At 37.6% G+C, this 21,423-nt stretch overlaps 4 protein-coding genes across 8 annotated transcripts; 3 read left to right on the top strand and 1 right to left on the bottom strand.

Moving 5' to 3' along the window:
* Positions 1–1,481: 1,481 nt before the first annotated feature.
* On the top strand, positions 1,482–6,075 carry LOC110788046 (mitochondrial dicarboxylate/tricarboxylate transporter DTC). Its single transcript, XM_056840074.1, has 6 exons — positions 1,482–1,859; positions 2,036–2,119; positions 2,982–3,043; positions 3,444–3,805; positions 5,064–5,278; positions 5,698–6,075. The coding sequence occupies exons 1-6, from the start codon at positions 1,740–1,742 to the stop codon at positions 5,752–5,754; spliced, it is 900 nt and encodes a 299-aa protein (XP_056696052.1). The 5' UTR covers positions 1,482–1,739; the 3' UTR covers positions 5,755–6,075.
* Positions 6,076–7,249: 1,174 nt separating this feature from the next.
* On the top strand, positions 7,250–13,031 carry LOC110788044 (superoxide dismutase [Cu-Zn] 2). Of its 5 annotated transcripts, none has more exons than XR_002533230.2 (9): positions 7,250–7,409; positions 7,495–7,596; positions 7,841–7,936; positions 8,044–8,075; positions 8,581–8,656; positions 9,703–9,756; positions 9,977–10,064; positions 10,159–12,193; positions 12,273–13,031. XR_002533230.2 is itself a non-coding variant. In XM_021992684.2 (7 exons), exons 1-7 carry the CDS (start codon positions 7,322–7,324, stop codon positions 10,003–10,005), a joined length of 477 nt encoding a protein of 158 aa, XP_021848376.1. In that variant the 5' UTR covers positions 7,250–7,321; the 3' UTR covers positions 10,006–10,144. The 5 variants fall into 5 exon arrangements, 1 of the variants encoding a protein (XP_021848376.1); XR_002533229.2 differs by having other exon boundaries at positions 10,162–12,193; XR_008930287.1 differs by having other exon boundaries at positions 9,977–10,046.
* LOC130469609 (uncharacterized) lies at positions 10,150–12,831 on the bottom strand. Its single transcript, XM_056838992.1, has 2 exons — positions 12,136–12,831; positions 10,150–10,344 (listed from the first exon to the last, which is right to left on the bottom strand). Exons 1-2 carry the CDS (start codon positions 12,829–12,831, stop codon positions 10,150–10,152), a joined length of 891 nt encoding a protein of 296 aa, XP_056694970.1.
* A 3,297-nt stretch (positions 13,032–16,328) lies between the features above and the next one.
* Positions 16,329–16,828, top strand: LOC110788043 (histone H4). Its single transcript, XM_021992682.2, has one exon. It carries the CDS (start codon positions 16,402–16,404, stop codon positions 16,711–16,713), a length of 312 nt encoding a protein of 103 aa, XP_021848374.1. The 5' UTR covers positions 16,329–16,401; the 3' UTR covers positions 16,714–16,828.
* Positions 16,829–21,423: the final 4,595 nt, after the last annotated feature.

The raw sequence follows: 21,423 nt of genomic DNA on the forward strand, positions 1-21,423 counted from the left end.
CTCACCCCCAAATAAAATCCATCTTCCTCCAAAATGAAATTTCCTTAAGCTGAACTGGACCAATAAAAGACCAGGGTATGTGGGTCCTACATACCCCTGGGGTATGTGTATCATCTCCATGACCCTAGACCAATAACTGCTAAAGAATACGAAATCGAAGTGACACATCACACATGACTTGATTCAAGAAATCCAAGTATTATTAAAATCAAATGCGGACAGAGCTACCCATAAGAAGTCTCATTCTATTCGTCATAAGCTTTTTCCATGTCAATATATTAGTATATTACAATACTATTTTCGAACGGTAACGACAGTCGTATTAAAATAAGGGGGTGTTTGGTTGGGGGTTTTCAGGAAAGGGAAAGGGAATGATGGGGTTTCATTCCATTTGTTGTTGTTTGTTTGGTGGTTTTTGTCATTCCCTTTACCCTATTTTCTTTTTCACTTACCCCAAATCCCTCTACAATGATACCCTACCACCCCCCAAGGTTTGCCATTCCCTTTCCCTTGACCACTCTCTATAAATAATAAATAATAATAATAATAATAAATAAATAATTAATAATTAGTAATTAGTAATTAGTAATTAGTAATTAGTAATTAGTAATTAATAAATAATAAATAATAATTAGTAATTAATAAATAATAATTAGTAATTAATAATTAATAATTAGTAATTAATAATTAGTACTCCCTCCGTTCCTAAATGATGTATTCGTTTTCATTTTAAGCGTTCCTTTTTGTTGTATCCGTTTATATTTTTGGACATACATATCCTAAAATACCCTTACCTTTCTATCTAATTACCAAAATACCTAAAGATTCCACACCTAAATTTCTCCACCCCTATTATTTAATTCTTTTTCCTTCCCCATATACTCACTCTCTCACCTCCTTTATCACCCATCATTATCACTCATCTCTCTTACCTTATTTCTTCATTATTTTCTCTCTTCTTTTTTTATTATAATCTCTTACATACAATCATTTTTCTTACACCCAATCATTACACTTATACCAATACAAGTTAAGATTCCAATTTTTTTAAAAACACCACCCTTTTCCAAATGGATACATCATTTAGGAACGGAGTGAGTAATTAATAATTAATAATTAATTATTAATACTTTATAATTAGTAATTAATAATAAATAATAAATAATAAATATAAACAATGAATAATAAATAATTAATAATAAATAATGAATATTAAATAATAAATAATAATTAATAATCAATAATGAATAATTAGTAATAAATAATAAATAATTATTTATTATTTATAATCTTACTTACTCAGGAGAGAGAGAGGGGAGAAGAATGGACAAATCAAACAACATTCTTAAACAAAGGGTTTTCATTCCATTCTCCTTGATTCCCATTCTCATTCTCTTTCCCTTTCCCTTTCCCCTTCTCCAACCAAACGGCCCCTAAAAATAAAAATAAAAGGTTGGGTGGTAGCTAGGCAATGCGTAGCATGCCAACTACTGTATTTGCAATTTCGCAAAAAACTCTGCCAAAAAACCTCTTGCGCTTGCAGAAAACGCAACGTCATACTCATAACTCATTTAGCGAGCCTCCCAAAGCTCTCCAACAATTTCCCACTCTTTTATAAGTGGGAGAAAACCCCCCATTTTCTCTCTCTTCGATTGACTGAATCTGTCTCTCTCTCTTTAGATCTCTCTTTTTCTGATTATATCGTCTTTAGGAGAGAGAAAGAGTAAGAGATAACCACAATGGCAGATCAGACCGCCGCTAAGCCTGCCGGAGTTTGGCCCACCGTTAAACCCTTCGTTAATGGCGGTGCCTCCGGTATGCTCGCTACCTGTGTCATTCAACCCATCGATATGATAAAGGTCTCATTTTTTCTCTACTTTGATTTTTGGGATTTTGTTTTAAGATGAAATTATTTGATCCGGGGTTGTATTTGATGTTTTTGGTTGATTTTATGAATTGGGTATTATTTTTTAGCTGAAATCCTGTGTTTTGCGGTTGTATTTGACGTTTTTGGTTGATTTTATGAAATGGGTAGGTGAGAATTCAATTGGGTCAGGGATCAGCTGTTCAGGTGACCAAGAACATGCTTGCAAACGAGGGTATTGGTACCTTCTACAAGGTTTGTTTCGTGCTTTCTTCTTTCTTTCTGCCAATTTCTTGTTTGCTGTTCTTTACAAATCTGAATCTGGGTAGATCTGCTATCTAATATGTGCGCAAAAGTTCGAACTGATGTTTGATTTGTCATTTTTCTGCACTGCATTGTTGCTTTGTCGATCTCATTTCTCTTTTGAAGCCGAGAAAGCTTGGCTTGCTGGTGATATGATCGAAAACGGATTAATCGTAGAAATAGACATGTTAAAGTGATTTGTAATGTTGAATATGATTTGATTAGGTGCTTTTCTGCACTGCATTGCTGGTTGTTGGGTTCATTTCCTTTTCAAAGCTGAAGAAGCCTGGTTAGCAGGCGTTACAATGGAAATCGACTAATCATAGAAACGGATATGTTATACATGACGATTGTTAGCTTGTTGAGTGATTTGCAATGTTGGATATGGTTTCCTGCACTGAATTGTTGGTTTGTTGATCTCTTTTCACTTTTGAAGCTTAGGAATCTTGGTTTAATGATGTTATAATAGGAAATGGGGTAATCATAGAAATTGGCATGTTACATATGATGATTGTTAGCATGTTGAGTGAATTGCAGTTTTGGATGTGGTTAGTTTAGGTCTTTTTTTCCACTACATCGTTGGTTTGTTGGTCGCTTTTAATGCTTAAGAGAGCTTGATTCTCCGGCACTGTAATTGGACATAGTTTAATCATGGAATTATACATGTTATCATATGATGATTGCTACTTTGTTGAGGCATTTGCAATGTTGGATGTGATAACTTGGGGATTTTATTTGGAATAATTCGTTCAGCTATTGTAATTTTTGGCGTTTCTGTGTCATCTATCTCATATGGACTCTTTTTTTGGTGCAGGGTTTGTCTGCTGGGTTGCTTAGGCAAGCCACATATACAACAGCAAGACTTGGGTCTTTCAAGTAAGAATGATTTCTGGTTGACGTGTAGTCAATTCTGTCATCAGTTGGCTTTCTTCTTTTTTTACAATCCTATTTTTGTTCATAAGAACCATGTGTTATTGCATGTATCTCCTCTGATCAGCCACACTTCCTTGATTTTATCATCTTTTTTATGGTGATTTGGTTGATAGTGCTTAGTGCATGTGTGTCAAAATCTATTTTACGATCTTTATTCTTGAAAAAGAGTTGGTGTTGCATTTTCATGTACTGATTGATACAGTGCATGATGCGAAGATAGTATGCTCTTTAAGAGCAACTTATTGAGTGTGTTATACATCAAGTTAGTTATGATTTGAAGAAATGCTGTTCCATCTACTAAATACGAAGTAATTTCTAATTATTAGTTTTCTACTGTCTTCAGGATATTGACGAACAAAGCTATAGCTGCCAATGATGGGAAGCCTTTGCCTTTGTACCAAAAGGCTCTTTGTGGATTAACTGCTGGTGCTATTGGAGCATCTGTTGGTAGTCCTGCTGATCTTGCACTCATTCGTATGCAAGCTGATGCTACTTTGCCAGCTGCTCAACGAAGACACTACAAGAATGCATTCCATGCTCTTTACAGAATTGTTTCTGACGAGGGAGTTTTGTCACTCTGGAAAGGTGCAGGTCCAACAGTTGTAAGAGCTATGGCATTGAACATGGGTATGCTTGCCTCTTATGATCAATCTGTGGAGTTCTTCAGGGATAACGTCGGCCTTGGTGAAGGTGCTACTATTGTAGGTAAGAATGTACGGTTATTAGCATATTTACATGCTCAACTGATTGCTTTCTTTACCTGTTTATCGATAAGATGCTTATAGAGTTGAGGTTTAAGATCCGACTTCTCTATCTCGTTGCTGGAATCTTATATATTAACGACTAGCTCTAAATCTGGCCTATGATTTTGTGGTTACTTTGTTAAGATGTTATTTAAGAGCCTTCAGACCAAGAATACTTTGTATAATATCTTTCATACACTCCCTTCAATTTAATGAGTCTCATTTCCAGGTTCATCATATCTGTTAGCTCTGTAATTATGAGTTATCTATATAATTCTAAAATGTCCTTTTTTACATTATCTTTTGGCTAAATGTCAATTTCATTTATTTAGGTGTAGTGAATTCTCAATATTGTGGATTTGTTCTTGACATGATTACACTGTCACCGTTATGTTGCTGAACAATATAGTAGAGAAGTTAAAATCTCATCATTCATTCAATCCCTTTTCTTCTACTCTTACTCTGTGTCATGTTTCATGCTCTACAATGAGACATTGATGTACTGAGAAAGTTTATTGCTAAATTTGATTTTGGTTTGGAATGGAAGAAGTATTATATGGTAAAAAGTATTTCTTGTCAACTTTTAAAATAACACTTTTTGCTTACTGATAGGGAACTGCATTTGTCTTCTTTTGTGCGCTATATACTGGTGTCAAACAAATATTTATTATACTTTGTACGAAGTATATATTTGTGAGATAAGGTTCTTCCTACCATGCAGTTTTGCTAGGGAAACTTCCCCTGTGTTTCTATAGGCCAGTGGGCCCAAGTTATAACTTTTGTTTTCTTTCTATAACATGAATGCGGTGATTGATATCCCTGCTATATAGCTAATTGTGTTCTTTTTGTCATCCATATCTTGATTGTATTCTTTACCAACCAAATACATGCAGTTCAGTTTACGTTGAAATACTCAATTCCAGCCATCGTGTTATGATTGTATATATCATCTCTCATGAAATAAACCTCCTATAGAAACTTAAACAACATTATGTACTACTCAGAACATATCAATTAGTAAATTTATGGGACTTAGGTACACATTCTTCAAACTCCTCTGCCTAAAAGACAAACAAAACTTCTCAGCTATTGAAGTGCCTTTGAGTACTTTGTCAGTTTGAGTTGGTGGTGCAAAATTTCTAAGCATGAACCTTCATATTATCATACGGACCTTTTTTTACTTGGTGTGAATCTGAACCATATTTTCCCCTGCCACACAGGTGCTAGTGCTGTTTCTGGATTCTTCGCTGCTGCTTGCAGTCTACCATTTGATTATGTGAAAACACAAATACAGAAAATGCAGCCTGATGCTACTGGGAAGTATCCATATACTGGTTCGTTGGACTGTACAATGAAAACATTGAAAGCTGGTGGCCCCTTGAAATTCTACACTGGATTTCCTGTCTACTGTGTTAGAATTGCCCCACACGTCATGGTATACTCCCTTCCTCTCTTCTCTATTTGTTTCGCTGTATATTGGATTGTATGCTTGCAAGTATTTTTTTTGGTAGTTTATGCTTGCGTTCCCACCCCCACTTTTCTGATTATATTTTCACACCCATCTGAGAATCACGGATAGTAGAGATGGTCTTACCACCTCTACCTTCCAATCCTGTGATGATCATGTCCATTATATTCCGGGTAGGCTATTTTTCTGCTCATTACCTTTGCTCATTTGAAAATGAGTAAAAAACGGTGTCTTGGGCACACCGAAGAATATTAGTAGCGATTTTGAATTTTTCTTGCTTGTGTCAAAACCCAATTTTGTAACCTTCATTTTTCCCCTCCAAAGTAGCCTTTCTGTTCATTTCCTGAAGCACGTAAACTAACTCTTTGAGTGTGATCTACTTTCAGATGACATGGATTTTCCTGAACCAAATTAACAAGTTTGAGAAGAAAATTGGATTGTAGATCAGAGACAAGGTGTGATGCAGCTCTAATAGTGAACCTTAATATTCACAACTCTGATTGCTGGTTTCAGGGCTCAGCAAGCAAAGAATGTTGTTTTATCTTTTTATGGAATTAAAGCTTTAAAATTTTGCTGGAACTGTAATAAATTAGCAAAAACAATCGTATTAGAATTACATGATTCTTTTGGGATAGGTTGAAGCCATCCTTAGCCATAGCTGAATTAGTTATGTCGTCTTTTGGATGATATGTTAGAGTTGAGACTATTATTAATACATTGCGGAAGTTGTAAGCTCAGCCATAACGTGGTTGATTTCTTTGTCATTTTACATGTTATTATTCTCAAGGGAAGCTTGGAATGTTAGATATCAGCTGGAATTTATATGCTTTTTGTGAAGCCAAGTGCAATCTATATGCACTCGCAAGTTAATTGGCTTTGTCAAGCCGAGTCAGTGCAGTCCATTTCCTCAGTTCCTTTTAGAGTTTTGGGTGTCTTTTATTCCTCTATATTTTTATTTTTATTTATTTTCAAGAGCTTCTTTCAGTTGTGTTAAACCACATTTGTAAACCAAAAGGGGTATAGACATAGTACATAAACTGGGGGAAGAACCCAGAAGTCCACAACAGAGTCAGAAACAACAAATCGTGAGCTACACTTTCTTACTTTCATAACCAAAACAGGGCCACTTTGGCTCATTTTAGTTGGATATAATCCATGCTTTTGTTAGAAACATTATTTGAGAGAAGAACTAAGTTCTTAGAGATCCCATTTTAAGGCAATTAAGCAATTCTGTATCAAAAAGGGTCAAGACAATTTTTCTAACTTAAAACTTAAAATTTCCGATCATGTTGATGTCAATAATTACATTTAGACCAAAGGTCGAACCACTATCTCACCAAAATACTTATACACGTAAGTTCCAAAGAAAACGAAAGGTTTTCGGCAAAATTGTCAAAAAGTACCTTCTTTTTGCCTCACGTTGTGAACTAGTACCTTATATTTTCAGTTTTCCAAATAGTACCTTGATTTAAAAATTTGTTTTAAAAATGGTAACTTGTTGCAACATTCCGGCCAAAATCACAATTTTCCGGCCATTAATTCAACCTTCCCTCAAAAAAATTGAGCGTGTGTAACAAACCTAGCCAAATCACGCGCCTATGTTAACTTCTTCTAAGAACAGCAGAACAACAACATTAGACAAGAATTTTAGATTTACACTCATTTATTTTTTAGGGAAAGCAGCTGGAAATACTTTGAATTTGGTAAGACGATGAGCGCGTGTAAACACGCGATGCTTTCCCTCTAAAATTGTGGCAACTGCCGAATTCAATGGCCGGAAAATTGTGATTTTGGCCGGAATATTGCAACAAGGTACCATTTTTAAAACAAGTTTTTAATTCAAGGTACTATTTGACAAAACTGAAAATATAAGGTACTAGCTCACAAAGAGAGGCAAAAAGAAGGTACTTTTTGACAATTTTGCCACACAAAATAAATTTAAAAATAAAAAATAAATGCAAATTCTATCCATTTCCGATCAAGTAAATCACAACCTCGACAACTACGACAATGGGCGGCAGTTTGAAAGGAGTGGCTGTCATCTCCGGCGTCAATAATGACATCAAAGGCTCTCTTCACTTCATCCAACACCCCACCGGTTTGTCTATTTTTCTCTCTCCTCCATTTCTGCATTGCTCAATTTGTTGCTCAATTTTCATTTTTTCAGCAATTCAAAAATGCAGGGATAACACATGTAAATGGAAGAATCACTGGGCTTACACCTGGCCGCCATGGCTTCCATATTCATGCTCTTGGTGATACCACTAATGGTTGCAACTCCACTGGTAATCAATCTTATAGTCTCTGTGTTTTTAGTTTTTAGTTTTAATCTTAATTATTTTTTCGGGGTTTATGATGCTTGGTTACTTTTTTCATTTTTAGTTTGATTACTGCCTTTTTGTTAGGGGTTGTTGGATTAAATTTTATTATGGGTTTTTGTAGTTCAATTCAATCAATTTGATTAATTAGTGTATTTTTAATTGGGGTTTGATGCTTGATTAATTAATTTGTTTATTTTACTGGGAAAAGGGCCTCATTTTAATCCAATGAAGAAGGATCATGGAGCACCATCTGATGCAGAACGACATGCGGGTGACCTGGGAAACATTGTTGCTGGCAGTGATGGTAATTCGGATTCCTTTATTTCTTTTATTGTGTTATGATGAATATTTATAGCAAAATTAGATTTCTTTGTTAATAATTTGATATGATCCTGTTATTGTGGTTTTTAGGGGTTGCTGAGATTTCCATTAGTGACTTCCAGGTAAGATTGTACAAAATTATAATTTAGAACTGGTTCCTGTTCTTATTTAAGCACTAGTTGAATCAGTAAGTTTTTTGGACTGATCGGAGATATGGAGACTAACGAGTACGGCGCAATTTGGATTATACACCCGGGTGCACAGTGCTCGTGGTGCACCCTGAAGAACATTTGTTGAGTATCTAAAGAACATGAAGAATGATTTCAATGTACATATACAAATGAAATATTTGCAATATATGTACTATGGATTTGAACTATATGTTCATTTAGTATATGTTATATGAATATGAATGATATGTTCTTTGCATTTGAACTATATGTTCTTTTAAAAATAGGGTGCACAGTGAGCATTGTGCACCCGGGTGTATAAACCATATTTTGTTTCTACTTATCAGTTGTTAAGTTGATTAATGTTGGCCTTATAATTATGTTTCTACTAGTTGATTTTCATTTTCCAAGTGTTAAAGAGACTTTTCACATAACCTAGTTGTCTTTGGTATTGTAGATACCACTAAGTGGGCAACACTCAATTCTTGGAAGGGCTGTTGTGGTGCATGCTGATCCAGATGATCTTGGAAGAGGTTAGCTAGTCTTAACTCTTAAGTTATGTTGAATGTTGTTTGATACCTACGTCTTTTTCTTTGATTGTGACTTTCTTTCCTGATGTGCTTTAACTGTTTTTCCCGAATTATTAATGTCTGTGACCTTCCTTCTGCAACATATATTTATAAGGTGTTCCAATATTTTTTCGTGCTTGAACATGGAAGTGTTTTGTTCAAGTTATGCTTGTAACGGGGTCTTGACTTATTATTAATCTTGGTGTATCCGGTTGAAAGTTGAATATAAATGGAACTCCCCCCCCCCCCCCCCCCCTGCCCCCAAAGATATAAGCTCAAAGCAATTATCGACGTGTAGGATATTTATTTTATTGATTTCTCTTCCATGGACATGAAGAATTTTCATTATCTCAGTTATATACCAAGTTTCTCATGTCCTTTGTATTTTAACTTCCATTTGGATTATCATGCACCAAGTTTATGTTTTATTGTTTTGAAAAATCAATGATATGAATTAAAATGTGACTTGTTGATCCTAAGTTCCTAAGTCCTAACAGATAAATCAAATGGTGCTTTTGTTTTTATGAGTAAACTTTAACAGATTTTACTATGTTTTATAGTGGTATAAAGACTCAAAAGAGTAGAAGTCGTTGCCTTTTAAGTTTTAACTAACAGGGGAGAACGTACGAGACTGTTTGATAATGTTTGTTTGGTCATGTGAGATTATGGAAAGAATTTCTTTCAAAATCTTCTTAACAGCTTCTTTAATTTTGACTGGTAGCATAACAATAACTGTAATCATGTTACTACACCTATCTAATTATCGTTGCAGATTGAATGAGTTGATGTAATTGAGGTCATTGTGCCTCCAGTGTGACCTGTGTCATGTGGGTCTAATAGCAAGAAATTCAAGTATTTTCTTCAAGAAAATAATTAGTTGTTGAGGCCCTGGTTTCATGGTATACCTTATTTTCAAAGTTTACAGGCGAATATCTATATTAATTTTGTGGCTTATTTGCGGTTTGCTTGTACTATCCTAGTCTTTTATAACTATTTTCCTGATACAACAGGTGGGCATGAACTCAGCAAGACAACAGGGAATGCTGGTGCTAGAGTAGGATGCGGTAATTCTCTATCTGAGCTACTCTTGTTTGATCTTCTGCCTTGATTTAATTTCTGACCAGTCCCTCCTTTTTATTTAATTTTGGGGCATTCTTTCGACGTGGATATGGTTGCTTAGAAGCTTGAATTTTAGGCAAGAAATTCAAGAAATGCCCCCTGTCCTATGATTACAATTTACAAGGCTGATATATAGTGTTGCTGTATGCTCAAACCATTTTGCAGGTGTAATTGGGTTGCAATCGTCTGTTTAAATCCGATGGAAAATGTTGAACGACATATTTACGGTTTCTTTGTAAGTTTACGTAGCAATGTACGTACTATTCATGGACGCATGGTTATAACTTATAAGCAGGGTAAATATATAATGCCAATAGCTTAATTATTATTTAATTACTCTATGTAAGTAGATCAAGGAGTAACAGTAACTCACTTTGGCACGCGGCACGATTGTATGAACAAGAAGAAGCATCTCTGTAATCTGTATGAACAAAAAGAGGCATCTCTGTATGAACAAGAAGAAGCATCTCCGCATCAGGTTGTACTGCTCCAGAGTCCAGATACAAGCCATACAACAAGTCGAGATAAGTTTTCTGTCATGACATTACTCATTAGATAACAAAAAACAAACCAAAGATTAACGTAGTGTCATGAATCATGATATGAATTAGACCAAACTCCAAAGAAATTAATAAGCGTAAGGTGTACGTGAATCGTGATCCTCCTGGAACAATTTGAATCCCTTAAACTCTTGAATGTTAGGTTCGAAAACGAAAACGAAAACGAAAATGCGTTTCTCTCTTGCGCATCTCCATTAGGCATTAGAATCTTGCAATACAAGAGAAACGCATTTCCGAACCAAACGCTCAAAAAAGGGATAATCACCATCAACCTAATTTGGACCTTATGTTATGGTCTTATCACTTATGAGAATATACAACTACGTAATAATGTACAGTAATATAATAAGATAGCAGGGATGCCTACTGCCAAGGGACATTTAATACGGAGTATTTATACACAACTCAGATTTCAGATTTATGGCCGGGCCGGGCCGGGCCGGGTAAGCTATGGATTACAATTACCAAACTTTAAACTTTTCTTGCCTTGTACTCCAAGTTTTGGTTTAATTAGTAATTTCTCTGTGAACGCAATCCCAAATCTTAATAGACCTTGCACCAATCATAAAACTATTGGACTACTCCGTATGTATTTACTAAACTACGGAGTAAGTATTACGGGACAATAGACACTTGTAATCTCCACTTTTTAAATCGGACTTGAACTTAATGATGAACCTACCGACTCGTACAGTCGTACTACAAAGTACCAACATTATATTACTTAATTGCGAACTACTCCCTCCGTCCCAAAATTATTGTCATATTTTCTAAATCTGGCGTTCCAAAATTATAGTCATGTTTCTAATTTTGGATACTAAGGTTCCCACTTTTTAATGTACTGTATTAATTAAAAATGAATTGAAAACCCCACCCATGTACTATATTTCACTTTCCTACGTACTATATTCTCTTTCACGTGTACTTTATTCCACTTTTTCATGTACTATATTCTACTTTTCTTAAAATTCGAGTTTTTGGTCAAACAGGACGATAATGATGGGACCAGGCCCTGTTCTGGGGCAGCGCGGGGTGAGCAACGGGACAGGGCCCCTAAATTTTAATTTGGTATATAGTAAAAATAGTCTCCCTAATGTACATAAAAACTAAGTTGTAGTATTGGTTAAGGTCATGGCTTACAAACCACGGGTATTGGGTTTGATTCTCCTTACAATGAAATTTATTTTGCTTACTTTTAGAGCTGTACTTTTTTTATTATTATTATTATTTCTTTTTTTTGAAATTTCATCCAGTTATGGTTTTTAGCATTTTCGGAGATTACAATGCTCCAATTTCTTTCCTTCGGTTGTCGTTCAATGTTCCCCAAACCAAATCCTTCAATTAAATTTGATTCATTCCTCCCCTAATCTTTTTAAGTGATTTCATTAATGTTTTCTTTTTTTGTTATGTTTATCATTTCGACAAATTTATGTAAGAGATGGTTTTTCGTTTGATAAAAGTTGATTTTTTTTATATTATTAAAGTAATGAATTGAGGGTCCTATTTTGAGAAATTGCACAGGGTCTATTATTATGACGTGATTATAGCCCCGACACTGTATGAGACGGAGAGAGTATAAGGTTTTATTAAGAAGGGTGACCAAAGTTTGAGATTTACTGGTCATTCTATTAAGGCAAAGATGGCCCATCTAAGCAAATTATATTTTTTTTTTGACATGAAATGCGTAGCTTGTATTAATCAAAGAAGCGTCTTGTCCGCAAGAACAAGATGATAAAGGTTTGGTGGACATTCCTCCATGAATACCAAGGGCTCTTCAAAGTGAAGGGCTGCCTTAGCTATGGAGTGAGCTACTACATTACAGGTACGTCTAGCAAAGCTGAAAATACAATTATCAAAAGAACTTGCTAAACTAACAATGTCATTGACTACCACCTGTGCAGCCGTGACTTCTTTCCTCTTTCCCTGGAGCATATCAATCAGCAAAGAGCAATCTGACTCCATCTCTATAGACCGTAGTCCTGCTTCAAAAGCAAGTTTCATCCCAAAGCGAACACCTTCAGCCTCCGCCTGCAGGGCACCCATATTCCCTTCTATGTTTCGTCCCCCACTCATCATCACGTCACCAATTCCATCCCTTACAATCATCCCCAACCCGATTGCTCCCACCTTTGGCACAGCTGCATCAGTATTCAGTTTATACAAAGTGCTTTGTGGGGGTTTCCATGTTGCGTTAGGTACAGCTCCTCTCTCTAACTGGTGTTGTCCTCTTACTGTTGCTGCCTCGAACTCCCCTAAGTAAGTCAGCATCTTCGAGCACACCCTCCCAAGATCTTCCTTTCTTTTTTCAAAAACCCATTTATTCCGCATATTCCAGGCCTGCCATACCACCATCATAGCTATCTCCCACATACGATCCACTTTACATAGCTTTGCATACTCCTCACACCACACAAAGAAGTTGCGTGCCCCTTCCTGTGCTTCTAGACGAAGTGGTGACATTCGTCATAGCGTTCTGCTGCCCACACACTGGAGTACCATGTGGGTAATTGTCTCCGGAGCTTCTCCACACTGTGGGCAAATTATAGAGTACTTATAAGTAGAGGAAGATATATGTATATCAGTATATACATTGATACTCCGTAATAACGAGGTCAATTGACCCAACTTAAATCGTCAAAATTTGGAATTTCCTTGCACAATTCTTTTTATTTTTTGAAGGAATCCTTACACAATTCTTAACGAAATGAATATGGATGGGTAAGGTTACTCATCTCTTTCTTTTAGTTTACAGACTTTTCTTTCTAGGCTTCAAAATACACTTCCATAATCATTAATAATTACACACAGGGGCGGATCCAAAAAAATTATGACTTTCTTCTCCTTTAATGGGTTAAAGTTGAAAGGTAAATAGTCGAAATATTAATGCTCTTACGAAGATTCGAACCTAGATAGCCTATACTAAATATTAATTAAGCAACCATTAAGCCAAAGTTATTTCATTATTATTATGGTAAGTTACTTGTATATATATATTAACTATTTTAACTGTAATTAATTACCTCAATATCAATTTAACAATTTTTTTTAGGAAATAATGGGGGGTCTCTTTGGACCCCGGGGTCATGTAAATCCGTCCCTGATTACACATAATTAACGATTATAAAAGTTTGATATTGTGAAAGTATATGTAATACCACGAATTTTTAAAACTTGATTAATTATGCCTAATTATTTTTATTTAGCTTAAAATCGTTTTAAATCCTAAATTCGAACTTTATTTTTAATTAACAAAGTTTTATTTCGCTTGAATTTTTAATATTGTTACGCGATTTATATTTTTATTTCTTTTCTATCAGATTTTATAATTTAATTTCAGATTTATGAGCTCAAGCTATTTTTTTAAATCTTAATTACTTCATAATTTCGGATTTTAATAATAATTTCGAAACATTCTTAATTCGAAAACTAAATTTATTTTATGTTATCGATATTTTATAAAGAATTATCTCAAAACTTGTTTTAAATTAAGGATTTCTATTTTTGTCAAATCCTAAATATAACAATGGATTTTCAGAAATTTTGGCTAATTTTGTGAAATGACCAAAATACCCCTAAAGAACACAATGTCCATTTCTCTACTCTTCTCTTCACGTACAAGAATGAATTTTATTTTTTTTGTCTTCATTCCTCCCTTCCCTTATTTCAATCCACATTCATGCCTTGGTCCTCAAGGAGTGGATGATTCTTCTTCACTCTACTTAGCAATATAAACAAAGCCCATTTCTTTTCTTTTCTCCAACCAAGAACGAGTAAACAGAATTGGAAATCACCACCCATAACCACCACCATTGTCGCCTTCTTTCTCTCCTTCGTTGCACCCCTCGCTGTACCACCACCACCACAGTCACCCAGAACCACCACCGCAGTCACCCAGAACAACCACCGCAGCCACACAGAACCACCGCACCCCACCGCATATTCCCCTCCCCTGCTTCCGGGTTTCGCACTCCTCCCCTGCCCTTTTCTCCGTCGCGCCCAGCCACCAGAACCGCCTTGCTGCCACTCTCCACCCTCCATCTCCTCCGCGCAAGCTGCGCACAGCCACTCAGCCACCCCTACCTTCGCTGACCACCGCGCCCTGCCTCTCTCTTCACTCGACTCCCCTGTTTTCTCTCTGAATCGCACAACCACCGCGCCAGCTCTCTGGCGTTACCGCCGGCTTTCTGTCGTCGCCCAGGCCGCACAGAACCGCCATCCACCCTCCTTCCTTTTCTCCTCCCCATCGTGCTTGCTGCCCTGCTCTCCCCTGTTCGCGCCCCTCTCCCCCTTCCCTCGCCTGTTTCTGCCGCCTCAAACCACCATCACCGTCGCCTCTCGGCGCGGTTTCACCGCCCAGGCTGAGCCCCCAGCCTCCCTCCTCCGGTATCGAACCGCCGACCAACCACCCAGTCGCGCACCACTGCACGGCTGCACTTCCTCTTGTTCTTCTCCTTGCGTCACTTCACGTTGAAATAATCAGGAACCAAATTCCAATTTGGTTGGAACTTTGGTTTCCTAATTCAAAGCAGCCCATTCTATTTATTTGATGGCCCACTAGCCCACTACCTATTTTAGGTAAGCTTTAAATCAAATTTCATGTAACTAAACTCTTACTTTTTATACCAATGTTAATGCTAAATAAATTTTTGAAACAAAATTCGGTATTTACGTATAATTTGATTTCAAATGATTAATTTTAGTATTATAGTTCATTTAAATAGAAATATAATTTTAAAGAACAATAGCTTTTATTTTATTTACATTTTTATTTATTAATTCAATAAATTTCTTTAAAGAAATCGAACTTCGGAGCTCAGGAAGAACGGTCCATCGAACAGGAAGTATAAACTACGGTTGAGGTAACATCTATTGCTAACACCCACAATCCCCTTATGAAATGTATTTTATGAGTTTATGAAATATGTTTATAATGATGTGTTTTTATTGGATTGTGGGATATGAAATGTATTTATGAAGTGTGTTTTATGAATGATGATATTTAATATGTTTATGAATGATCTTATAAGATGATGTTACATGAGTTAATATTAATAAGATACGAAACATGATAAATACAAGTGTAATCGGTTCTGGCAGTTAGTGGGGTTACTATTTCTAGGTCGTGCACGTACCGCCGTACCGCGGGACACCCAACAAGGGAGAGTGCTCCTTGAGGGTTACCGCAAGCTAAAAGAGAAACTATTTAGGTACGGGCGTATGTCCAACAAGGGAGAGTGCTCATTGAGGACAATCGCAAGGTGGGAGACGTCCCGCAAGGCTAACTTGTCAGTTACCAAGTAAAATGAAGGTTTTATGAAAGATAGTGGGAACTATTAAAGTTTCAAGTTATAAATGATGTTTTATTATAATGCATTTATGAAAGTGTTTTACTATATTCTATTATCCCTGATTGCAAAGTAAATAAAATGAATTGAAATGAGTTTACGCTGTTAGGGTAGTATGTTACTGGGCCTCGGCTCACGATGTTGCTTTTGTTTTAGGTACGAAGAAGATCAAGGGATGCCTTAGAGTGAGGATGCAACCATCAAATTCACGATCGATGCTTAATAAAGATAATCATGTGAATAGTGCCCCATGTCAATGGGAGTGTGTGAATAGTGCCCCAAACTAGGCCGCCTCTTTGGGCTTTCTTATACCCACAAATCCAGAATTGAACAGGCACAGTTAGTGAAAAGCCCAATTATAAACTGTATCCTGAGATTATGATGTGAGTAAAGTTTACGAATCTGCTGAAAGTTGCGTTTGTTAAAAACAACCACTAGATTACTATCATCGACGGTCATAAACAAATATTGGCAATTGGCACGGATCGACCTTTTGTTACCGTCAGATTGAACAACATCTGAATTCAGAACAAAAATCAACAAGCCAAAACCAAAACTTGAATTATTTTGAACCTCCCTCTCTTTCCTTGCCTATATAATAAACTCACAAATCCCAGAACATAAATCATCACCACAAAAAGGAAATCAATTAAAAAAGAAAGAATCGAAATTTGGAATCTGGAAAATGTCAGGAAGAGGGAAGGGAGGAAAGGGGTTAGGAAAGGGAGGAGCAAAGAGGCACAGGAAGGTGTTGAGGGATAACATTCAGGGTATTACTAAACCTGCTATTCGTCGATTGGCTAGGCGAGGAGGAGTAAAGAGGATAAGCGGCCTTATTTATGAAGAGACTCGTGGTGTTCTTAAGATATTCTTGGAGAATGTGATTAGAGATGCAGTCACTTACACTGAGCACGCTCGTCGCAAGACTGTTACTGCTATGGATGTTGTTTATGCTCTTAAGAGGCAAGGCCGTACTCTTTATGGGTTTGGTGGTTAACTGTTTTTCTGATTTTGATTTTGATTTTGATTTTGATTTTGATTTTGATTTTGATTTTGAATGTAATTGGATCTGATGGTTTATATATGAAATAGATGGGTTTAGTCTTTGTCAATTGGCTCTTTAATTACCTTTTAGATTTTCGAATTTTTGTTGATGTTAATTAAATCTGCTGAAATGCACATCTGCAGTAGTTGAAAACGGGATCCAAAAGCCTTAACCTTATCATATTGTGTAATTCTGCAAATTTGTTTTCCACATATATTTGATTGTTTGATATTGTGGCTTGATTGGTAATGAAAAACGGATGATTATGATACAGTAGAAATGAAAAGAAACACAATAGGCAGCAGGCTTTGTCTATTCCAGATTCAAACAGTTAGACCTTCTGAATTTGTAGGCTGTAGCAAACAGTGAAACATAGTCAGGAATCTGAGGTTGAGGGTTCAAAATCTGGGGTACTTAAAATTTGGTAGCAACATGATGTATTGACGCATTCAGCTTTATTTTGGCTTGACTAGTCCATAATGGTTTAGCTTTTCGGCCCTCTTGCACCATCTTCTTTATGCAGGACTTTTCATGATTAGTATATCAACATGCTCGTAGTATTAGTCTCTCTTTTGAATTAGACAAGTTTGTGGCACTATGACAATATCCGTCTTTTTCGTCCTTTGTGGGTAGATGATACATAAAGAATTAAAGACAGATAGACATGGTTTTAGTTTTACAACTTTTGGGATTGCGTTCAATAGCCAACGCCCAACGGGGATGACTTCGTTTCTTTGCCTACGACATAGTTTCTGAATCTGATTAATTGAAAATAAATAAAAATTAATAAAAAGATGACCATCTTTTTATTAATTTTTATTTATTTTTAATTAATCAGATTCTTGTTCAGACTTATTTAATTTATTCACTTTACTCCTCGTTCGCATTCAAGACTCCTCAAACTTATGAAAATAACAAAATAAATAATAATAATTAAAATTGAATATGCTGTTTAAACGTTTTAAGTAGAGTCTTTGTCATACTTTTCCACTTAAATGGAAGGTTTTAAGTTAATACTTAATAACACTATTGCTCAAACTATTGCTCAGACTACTGCTAATCTTGCTCTTAGAGCGAGATTAGCGCTAGTAGAAGCTAAGACTTCCACATCATCTTTTTTATTAATCAGATTCTTGTCGAGACCCTTTCAGATTTACTTAATTTTTCCACTTCACCCCTCGTACTCATTCAAGACTCCTAAAATAAAAAAGAAAAATAATAATAATAAGATTCAATTTACAATTTAAACGTCTTAAGTAGAGTCTTGGAATTCCAAGACTCTTGCTCAGACTTTTGTCATACTCTTCCACTTAAATGGGAGATCTTAGGTTAATACTCAATAAGACTATTGCTCAGACTATTGCTCAGACTTGCGCTAATCTTGCTCTTAGGTTTATGTTTTAAGAGTTTATGTGGTGTTAGGTTGTGTAACCGTGTATTATATATACGTCGATAATAATATACGAAAGGTTAAGTCGTTTTTTCCTAATCTACTTACTCCGTATTGTTTAGTGGAATTTTTGTTGGTTTGATAAGTTTTAAAATGAAATCCAGAAGTAACTTAAATTTTGTTGTTTAGCAATCCTTGTATCATTTATTTAGTTTCGATTGAAAGGTGAAATCACGAGTAATTAAAGTTCATCTTAAAGTCGTACAGTAGAAACAAGATTATTAGTTACTCTACAAACAACTACTCCGTACAAAGTTTTTTTTTAGGGAAAAACAGGCGGTACCGTTAGTTATCTTTATTGATTAAGCAGAAATATGAAGCAATTACATCATCTAGAATACTTGGACAACCCCAACCCAAACTCGCGTATTGAACTCGAGCGGGCTTAGGTGAGCCATAGTATGGACTGCCATATTGGCCTCTCTAAAAACATGATAAAACTTAGCACTAATAAAACAACTAGCTAGTTGGACTATTTATCTAATGACCATTCCAAGTTGCGTTCCATCTCTTCGCTGCCCATTAATCAGGTCGATCACTTGCTTATTGTCACACTCAACCTCCACATCCCTTGCGTTACTTTGAGCAGCGAGTTTGAGGCCCAATACCACCGCTTTGGCTTCGACCACTACCACGCAGCCCGCAACACGTTCCCTTCCCCATCCCGAATTACCACGCCCATCCCCACACCAACATCCTTAAATAGGGCCCCGTCTACGTTCACTTTCATTGCACCCGTCCCCGGGGGATGCCACACCACACTCTCCCGTGGTTTCCCACTCCCTCATTGCGTCCTCCCCATAATATCCTTGCCCCCCCATACTCCATCCTTCCCCTCCCTTGCTTCACTGTATGCTTTCAACGCTGAAGTAGCAGCAACTACCATCTCACGTGGCAGCCGCTTTTGTTTGCCGTGGCACACCGCATTTCTTTCGTTACAGCACGTCCAAGTGACCATTGCTACTTTACTTGCCTCATCCCTCTTTAGGTTAGTCAACCACCAGTTAACCCAATCACAACCATTCTCCACCTTTGGGCACTCCCACATACAACTTAACTCCTCGTAATCCCACACACCTGCTATGAACCTGCATTCCCATATAGCATGTATAGACGACTCTTCTAGCCTCTCACATCTGTTGCACCAAGGCGGTATGCTATCTATCCTCCTATGAAGACCCACCGCAGTAGGTAGGGCACCACTGCAAAGTCTCCAGATGAAGACACAGACCTTCAGTGGGACAGCAAGGCCCCAAATCATCTTTCACATTTTCGAGACCTCCGACGGCGACGACCCCTCTCCTTGTAACCCATTGAAGAACGTTATGAATTTGTACCCCGATTTAACCGAGTACTCACCCGACTTCTCGTAGCTCCACACTAGTTCGTCTTCGAATGCAATAGAGGGTAGGGGAAATGACATCACATCTTGAGCTTCAAAAGGGAGGAGGCACTCACCCACTACGTCCTCCTTCCAGCATCCACTAGCATGATCAATCAAGTCCGCCACGAACTTGCACCCACACTCTTCATTCCGTGCAGATATAACACGGTAGGAGGGCGGATTACCTAACCACCGATCATCCCATATTCTCACTTTCCTTCCATCCCCTATGATCCACTTGCATCCCTTTTCCAAAACCCATTTTCTTCCCCTTATGCTTCGTTACACGAAGCTCGACCTACACCCAACAGACGACCGAAGCATCGAGGATTGCGGGAAATATCGTGCCCGCAAGATTCTCTATGATAGCAGACCAGGCATGTTCAATACCCTCCATGCTTGCTTGGCCAACAAGGCTGTATTAAAGTCGTTGATCCGTCTAAACCCCACACCCCCACATACCTTCCTGTGACATAGCTTATCCCACGAGACCCAAGCGATTTTGCGTGCATCGTCCTTCCCACTCCACTAGAAACGACTTATCATACTCTGGATATCATGGCACAGGCCCGAGGGAAAACGAAAACTCATTATATAGGTGGGAATCGCTTGGACAACCGCCTTTAGCAAGACTTCCCGACCCGCGAACGATAAGAGTTGTTGTTTCCACCCTTTTAGCCTCTTCCATACTCTCTCCTTCAGGAAATTGAATGCTCGAGTTTTCGACCTCCCTATTCCCGCAGGCATACCTAGGTATTTACCATGGTCATTAACCAACCTCACCTCCAATGCATCCGCCAATTCGACTTTCCTCTGGGGCAGAATGTTTGAGCTCATTGAGACCTCGGACTTTGAAAAATTAATTTCTTGGCCTGAGGCCCCGCTATTGATCCAAAACCCTACGAATTGCCTGTACATCTCGCTCATCGGCTCTACAAAAGATTATGCTGTCATCCGCGAATAAGAGGTGTGATACCTCTGGTGCTCCTCTACAGACCCAAATCCCTATAAGAGAACCCCTATTGACTTCCATTTGAATCAAGTGGGAGAACACCTCCGCGCATAGAATAAACAAATATGGAGAGATCGGGTCCCCTTGACGAAGCCCGCGACCAGGCTTAAACACGTTGGATGGTTCACCATTAATTACAACGACATGGGATACCGTAGATACACACCGCATAACCAGCCGTATCCACTCCTCCTCGAAACCCATCTTCACCAACACCTTTTCCAGAAAGCCCCACTCCACACGATCGTACGCCTTGCTCATATCCAGTTTCACCGCCATGCACCCCTTCTTTCCCGAACAGACACTGTGCATAAAGTGGAAAGTCTCATAAGCCACAAAGGTATTATCCGTAATAAGTCTCCCGGGTGTGAAGGCACTTTGGTTGGGGCAGATAATTTCCGACAACACCACCTTCATACGATTCGCAATCATTTTGGATATTATTTTGTATATCACGTTACAAAGGCTAATTGGCCGAAATTCACCCATGGACATCGGGTTTTTGACTTTAGGAATAAGCACCATATGCGTTTTATTGATCTCCCCCATCTCGTGCGACCCTCCTATCACCCCTATGACGTAATCCGCGACCTCGGTGCCAATAATGTTCCAATGTTTCTGGAAGAAATTGGCGTTCATCCCATCCGGACCCGGTGCTTTACTAGGATGCATTTGAAAGATTGCTATTCGCACTTCCTCGGCCGTAAATGGCTTACTTAGCTCGCTGTACATGCATGCCGTCACCCTGCGGTTAAAACCTTCAAAGACTACATCCGTTGAGGCCGAGGACACCGAAGTAAAAAGGTTCGTGAAGTA

The sequence above is a fragment of the Spinacia oleracea genome, chromosome 3 (assembly GCF_020520425.1).
Source record: "Spinacia oleracea cultivar Varoflay chromosome 3, BTI_SOV_V1, whole genome shotgun sequence".
NCBI lineage: Eukaryota > Viridiplantae > Streptophyta > Magnoliopsida > Caryophyllales > Amaranthaceae > Spinacia > Spinacia oleracea.

Coding starts and splice junctions, on each gene's coding strand:
- LOC110788046 (XM_056840074.1), top strand. CDS start 1,740: ATGGCAGATCAGACCGCCGCTAAGCCTGCCGGAGTTTGGCCCACCGTT. Junction 2,120..2,981: donor GTATTGGTACCTTCTACAAG/GTTTGTTTCGTG, acceptor TTTTTGGTGCAG/GGTTTGTCTGCTGGGTTGCT. Junction 3,806..5,063: donor TGAAGGTGCTACTATTGTAG/GTAAGAATGTAC, acceptor CCTGCCACACAG/GTGCTAGTGCTGTTTCTGGA.
- LOC110788044 (XM_021992684.2), top strand. CDS start 7,322: ATGGGCGGCAGTTTGAAAGGAGTGGCTGTCATCTCCGGCGTCAATAAT. Junction 7,410..7,494: donor CTTCATCCAACACCCCACCG/GTTTGTCTATTT, acceptor TCAAAAATGCAG/GGATAACACATGTAAATGGA. Junction 8,076..8,580: donor TTTCCATTAGTGACTTCCAG/GTAAGATTGTAC, acceptor TTGGTATTGTAG/ATACCACTAAGTGGGCAACA.
- LOC130469609 (XM_056838992.1), bottom strand. CDS start 12,831: ATGTCACCACTTCGTCTAGAAGCACAGGAAGGGGCACGCAACTTCTTT. Junction 10,345..12,135: donor TTCACTTTGAAGAGCCCTTG/GTATTCATGGAG, acceptor ATGTCATGACAG/AAAACTTATCTCGACTTGTT.
- LOC110788043 (XM_021992682.2), top strand. CDS start 16,402: ATGTCAGGAAGAGGGAAGGGAGGAAAGGGGTTAGGAAAGGGAGGAGCA.